This window comes from Ursus maritimus, unplaced genomic scaffold, assembly GCF_017311325.1.
Source record: "Ursus maritimus isolate PB19 unplaced genomic scaffold, ASM1731132v1 scaffold_13, whole genome shotgun sequence".
Taxonomy (NCBI): Eukaryota; Metazoa; Chordata; class Mammalia; order Carnivora; family Ursidae; genus Ursus; species Ursus maritimus.
In genome coordinates this window covers 44,082,264-44,088,853 of record NW_024423675.1, presented here as the reverse complement: position 1 = coordinate 44,088,853, position 6,590 = coordinate 44,082,264, and the positions used below count along the sequence as shown (strand labels likewise).

The following is a 6,590-nucleotide window of genomic DNA, read 5'->3' as shown; positions in this document are numbered from 1 at the left end:
TGCATATAGGGTCTTTAACTATAAAATCACAAAAGAATTAAATTAATAACAATGAAATACTAATAAGAAATCATCTACTTAATGGTTCTTAAAGTATTGATATTAACAGAGTCACAAATCCAAAATGTCAGGGCATATGCCAAGAATGTGTGAATAAGTATGAAAATTCTAATATTACTCATCAGTTTATGTGACTGATCACCAGTGATATTTAAATCAATCTAAACATTCCAATCTTGAGAAAAATGTTTGCAATTTATTGGCTTTCTTCAGGATTGAAAACTCAGTCGTTTGGGCAATTGAGCAGATGTGACCAGAAAGGAAAGAAGAAAGAGTACTGAAGTATGCTCACTAATTGAGCAAAATCCTGTAAAGGAAACCCAGAAGTTCTTATCTCCTTTGACTAAAGTCAGTCTTTAAATAATTATAACCAGTCTGTAAGTTCTAGCCAGCCTTGCTGCTTATGCATCATTAAAATCAAACTTCTAGTCCTGCCAATGTATTAACTTGTCTATATATTCACATAATTAGCACCTCATCATTTTATGGTATTCTGGGACTTCCTTGCTTCCTCCAATCTCACATTCAACGTTGCAAAGAACAGTTACTACAGCCTCATAAAATTCTGCTGTCCTTCAACTTCTGCTCTTTTTCCTGTATGAAAGCCAGATTTGTTGAAGATGAGGAGAAATACTAGGCAGATCAGTGAATGTTCAAGATACTATGTAAAACATGGGGAAACCCAGGAAACTGAAACATTTTAATCGGTCGGCTCAGATCCATCCTCTCCGGCCCTTCTAGCACCTACTTAATTGTTGGGATTTCAATTTTGGCATCTCCAGCTGCAGGGCTCAGAGCTCAGGACTCTCGCCACACTCCAGCACCCGGGATGCGCGGCCTGGCTGCGATTTCTGTTGACATTTAATTTTTATAAAATTTGTTTCTTTCTCTCTCTCTTTCTGTAAGACCGTCTTTGATCAGCCTAACAGCTTCGATGACCCGCCCCCCACTGCTGTTGTGGCGAAGTGATTGTTTCACGCGCATAAAGAAAGAAACTACTTTTTGAGAAGTTCCTCAGTGGTCAGCTAGCTTTTAGGCTATTCCTCCGGTTGCACACGACGGAACATCCTTAGGGATATTTGGGTTTTCCCTTTATCTTTTTTGTTTGTTTGTTTGTTTTGGAAGGGCGATTGGGTTAGAAGGTGAAGCCCACAGGGCAGCCTCCCTCAGTTCGGTCTCGGCCAAAGTTTCTACCGGTCAAGTTTGAGGCTTGGCGAGCGAGGGGAGGCCCTGGACGCTGCTGATTGACCGGGTCCTCGCAGTGGCCGCCCGGCAGGTCAGCCAGCGCGACCACTTGCCTCCGGACTCTGACGGGGGGCGGGGGGTGTTCGCTCCTGAGCCCCAATCGCCGCGGCCTCAGGCAGAGCCGGCAGCTTCTGGAGAGGAGCTCGGTGGCTGGAGCTGCGGAGCGTTGGGCGCCGGCGCCGAGCCTCACGCACTGGGCTCAGGGTAAGAGATGCTCCCCCGAGATCTGGGATGGGGGCGGGGGGAGAGGAAGAGCCGGGAAATCTCAGGGGCGCGCGGTCCTCGCGAGCCGGGGCTGCAGTGCTGAGGCTGTGCGCCCGGGGCGCGCGGGGAATGCTGCGCGGCTCCCTAGACCGGGTCCCCGCGCCCACCCGCCGCTGGCTCGTGTAGTACAAAGACTGAGAAACTCACAGGCTCTGCCCAGAGCAGGACTGAGCGGCGGGATGCGGTCTGCGGGCCGTGGGACGCACCTGTTGCGGGAGGAGGACCCCCGCCTGCGCGCCGCTCCCAGCGCCCCCGAGCTGCGAGGGCGCGGGGTGTGGCCCGAGAGAGCGCGGCCCCGCGCCGCCGCCGGGTCGCTCGCTCCCGCTCCTTGCTTGTCTGAAGCCTTCTGAATGGGCCCCTGGCCAGGGCCAAGGTCACGGCGCGTCTCCGGCTGAGGCCCCTCTGGGCTGCCGCGGCCCCTCCGGGCAGCTGCAGCCTCGGTCCAGCGCCGACTCCATTACTTCCCCTCTGCTGACACCGGGCTCGGGCAGCTAGCTCTTCTGAGCTCCCTGCCTGCTCCTGCTCGGGGCTGAGCGGCATTTGCGGGGGATCCCTGAGTCCAAAGCGACCCCGCTAGGCGAGAGCGTGGGAGCAGCGCCTGCACAGCCTTGGGGGGCCCCTCTGGTTTTGGGCCGCGTTGAGTATCAACCCATTTTATGGAGAGCAAAGTTGTGGCTCCTTTACTCCTTCTCCCTCCTCTCGCTGTTGATGCCTCCAAGAGGTAGGGAATGGGGGACAAGCCTGCTAGGAGAGCCTGGGCCCCTGGAAGGCCTCACCAGAAGTGCTTGCCTGACTTGGGCCCTGGACCTTGGACCGTCTCACACTCACGTGTAGATGCCTATCAGGAAAGCAGGGAGGAGAGGGAGCTCAGCCTCCTGCACTAAGACCCGGGGCCTTGGCCTGGACACGGCAGATGTGCCGCGTCCAGCAGCTCTACCTTCGCCTTACCTGACCTAAAAATCCGTTAAGGGTGGAGGGGGTCTGGTCCATGTAGGGGGAAGCCCAGCACCCCTTCCCCGCCTAGCACAGCCCCCCTCCGAGCTGGTCACGGCGGCCCGCGTCCCCCACTCGGTGGAAAGACGGTGCCGAGGAAGAGCGGCTTCTGGTTCCGACTCCCAGAACCCTGGGCTTTGTCTTTCCAGCCCCGAAAGTGAGTTGTTCAGCCTGCATTTCAAGGACTGCTTCCCATTTTTTCCCTGCCACCTTCTCTATTAATTTGAGAAAATTTTACACCTTATTTCATATTGTCCACTGAGAAAACTGGGATTTTTTTTAAAGGTAATACCTTTCAGCAGCTTGATTTTTTTCTACTTCATTTGCCATCCTTCGCTCAGACTAGACTTTGCTACGTCCCGAAATCAAAACTGAAGTACAGCATTCTCAGTTTGGGCAGGAAAAAGAACGAAGTCCGAAGTCGCTGCCCAAGGGTCAGGAAGGTGGTACAGGACGACGGCAGGGGCAGGGCCTGTGCACTGGGCCCAAAGTCTGGGAAACCGCTTCTGCTCCAGTAGCGCTCCCAGGGCTCTCCCGATGCCGGGTGTGATCAGCAGAGACGCACAGAAGGCGGTGGTCTGGACCACGCCTCTCCACCCAGCCTTCCTCCATCACCTGGGACTTTGTCCGAATATATGCAGATGTTCTGGAACCCTTTTTCTCAGAAGTAGTTCGGGGTTTGTTGCTGTCTGAGCTCAAATGGATGCGTCTGGCGAATTAGGAAGCATTTCTTTGGCTTGGATATTAGAAGTGCATTTGGACATCAATCTTTCCACATCCAGTTGAATCTCCTGGATTCTTCGTTTTAATAAATATTCCTTCTCCGGAGATGGAAGCGGTAGGAGGACAGGAGGCTTGAGTCCAATCTTCAAGAGCACCAGGGTCTTGGCCTTGAGGAGGACTCTTGGCCATTTTCTTTTCCTACAGAGAAGCATAGTTCCCGGTAGAAAAGCATCCGTTCCCATGTTGCGTCTCCCCTTCCAACTGGTATTGCCGGGGCAGCTTTCAAGGGGAGACTGTCAAAGAGGCACAGCCTCGCAGAGCGTGCAGACTCCGGGCCTGGGCATACAGCCCTCTTCTGTTGACCGCTCCATTTGTGTCAGTGGAAAGTGAGGCCTCCTCTACCTGGAGAGTCTTAGAGATGTGAACTGACTGCCGCACAGTCTGAGGCCCTAACTGACCCAGATTCCGGGATTACTTCGCTTTCGCACTTTCCATCCACTCAGGCACAACCTAGCATCTGTCTCTGCTTCCTCCGAGCCCAGAGCGTGGCGGTGCCCGGACTCTTCTTGAGGCCTCCCAGAGGCTCCCGGGGGTTTCTGCTTTCCCGCCCCTCACACTGCTTAGTCCCGGTGGACAAAAACACAGCAAGGGGGAAGAAAGATCTGCTCCCACTTCCGCACTGGAACCGAAGGTTCCAAACTCCAGGCCTCCTTTATCCCCAGAATCCACGGTGCACTTGACCGCAGTTCCCACGCGCACACGCCTAAGGGGCTTTCCAGATCCTTTCTCTGCGGAACACACACACACGTACACACGCACCCCACACCACACACGCATATCGTTTCTTACTCGACCGCGAGCGCCCGCTTTCCCTGGCTCGCCGGAGTGGGGCGGCCCCACCCCGTGGACCCACCCGCCCCAGCCCAGCGGCGCGGAGCTGCAGATGCTCCCCCCGCGCGCCAGCACAGTGGCCCGAGGCCGCCGGCGGAGCTAGCGGCGGGGACTGCCCCCAGCAGCTTCTGTGAGCGCCAGGGTCGGGGGGCTGCGCGGTAGCCCCAGCAGGAACAATCTCTCTGGAGTTCTTGGGAACCTTTCCAATCTCGCCCTGCCCCCTTGGCTGCTTTTCCTCCCTCTCCTTCTCAAGTTGCTCTTCTCGGAAGGCCAGGGTTGGATTTTTTTGGTCTTGCTCTGTTTTTTTTCCCCTCAGACCCCGGTTTAAGAAGTTAGAGAATTGTGCAAAGAAAATTCTTTCAGTAATCTATTTATTTAAGCGAGAGGACCCAAAACAAACAAGCAAACAAAAAAGCAAAAACAAAAACAAGAGACCCATCCCCACAACCGTGTCAGAAGCAAACCCTTCACCAGATACGGACATCTCGTTGAAACCACAAGAGAAGGGCCCAAAAAACAAAATAACACAATGTCAGGGTTTAGGGGGGAAAACCTAATACGAACCAGTACAGACAGTGCACATCGATAGGCAGTCCCCCTTCCCTCCCACCCTGGCAGGTGGAACCTGCCCTCCAACCGAATCTCTATCCTTGAAACAGTTCTATAGGACTTCTTCTGCCCACATTTGCCAAAACTTGGGAGTTGCTATGAAGAAAAGAAAAGGTTTCATTCCTCTCTCCAAACCCGGAGGAATCTCCGACAACTGCCTGACCCCCTTTCCTTCCGGTCTGTCCATTCCTTAGGTGTGATTTGGTTAGGGAAATTCGGGGGGAGGGGGAGTAAAGTTAAAAAAAAAAAATCAGGAAGGAGCGAGCTGGAGCGGTGAGTGTGTCAATCAGAGGGTTTTGTGCCTTGGGGCTCCTAGCGGTTGGGAGCAGAGGTGTCCCAGGGCGGCCCCACAATGAATATGAATAGGAATCCTTGCTAAATGGGACAGCAAAGCGCACCGCCCTGAATGATGGCACGTCATCCTAACCAGCCCAGGATAGATAGGAGGGTTCCTTTTGTCTCTTTTCTCCGGCGCAGCTCTATAAAAGCCCCTCTTTTTCAGCGTGAGGTTAGTCCAAGCGTACACCAACCCGCAGTCCAGGAAACAGCCGAACCAGAGAGAAAGGAGTGGGGAGGGAGAAAGGCTGGGAAGGGCAGTACCTCAGCTTTTCTTCTCACGTCTTGCCGCTGAGAAGTGGGTCGCTGGGCTGTGCAGATTTTTTTTTTTTTAATTCAAGATTTTCGTTAATTTCCCACCTAAAGCTTCCCCACGGTAGGGCCGCATCCCCTGTAATAAAATGAATTCTGATTCGAGCTCTGTCTCCAGCAGAGCTTCATCGCCGGACATGGATGAGATGTATCTGAGGGAACACCACCACCGCCACCACCACCACCAGGAGAGCCGTCTCAACTCGGTCTCCTCTACGCAGGGCGACATGGTGCCGAAGATGCCCGGGGAAAGCCTCTCACGGGCCGGCACCAAGGCCACGGGCGAGAGCAGCAAGTACAAAATCAAGAAGCAGCTGTCGGAGCAGGACCTGCAGCAGTTACGGCTGAAGATCAACGGCCGCGAGCGCAAGCGGATGCACGACCTAAACCTAGCCATGGACGGGCTGCGCGAGGTCATGCCCTACGCGCACGGGCCCTCGGTGCGCAAGCTCTCCAAGATCGCCACTCTCCTGCTGGCCAGAAACTACATCCTCATGCTCACCAGCTCCCTGGAGGAGATGAAGAGGTTGGTTGGTGAGATCTACGGGGGCCATCACTCTGCCTTCCACTGCGGGACCGTGGGCCACTCCGCCGGCCACCCAGCACACGCCGCCAACGCCGTGCACCCGGTGCACCCCATCCTGGGCGGCGCGCTCTCGTCCGGCAACGCCTCGTCCCCGCTGTCCGCCGCCTCGTTGCCGGCCATCGGCACTATTCGACCTCCCCACTCGCTGCTCAAGGCGCCCTCCACGCCGCCCGCGCTGCAGCTGGGCAGCGGCTTCCAGCACTGGGCCGGGCTGCCCTGCCCCTGCACCATCTGCCAGATGCCGCCGCCGCCGCACCTTTCCGCTCTCTCCACCGCCAACATGGCTCGGCTGTCGGCCGAGTCCAAGGACTTGCTCAAGTGAGCAGCGGACAGCCCGGCTGCCCAGGATGAGGGGAGAGAGGCGGGAGGGACCGCGGTGCTGGGCCGGGAGGGAAGTGGGTGGCTGAGCCCTCGGCCGGCGGGAGGGTGAGCGCGGGGTCCTGCGGCCTCCCACGCCGCGTGCGAGATCTGAGACCCCACTAGACCCCCGGAGGGAAAGGACCAAAACCAAACTGCAATTTCTAGGTGGTAACGAAGGGGGACTCGAACCAGACGTCGTGTGTTTTGCATG

At 55.7% G+C, this 6,590-nt stretch overlaps 1 protein-coding gene across 1 annotated transcript; it reads left to right on the top strand.

Moving 5' to 3' along the window:
- The first annotated feature begins 5,403 nt into the window (after nt 1-5,403).
- OLIG3 (oligodendrocyte transcription factor 3) lies at nt 5,404-6,341 on the top strand. The gene has a single exon (XM_008691223.2). The coding sequence runs from the start codon at nt 5,523-5,525 to the stop codon at nt 6,339-6,341; it is 819 nt and encodes a 272-aa protein (XP_008689445.2). The 5' UTR covers nt 5,404-5,522.
- Nucleotides 6,342-6,590: the final 249 nt, after the last annotated feature.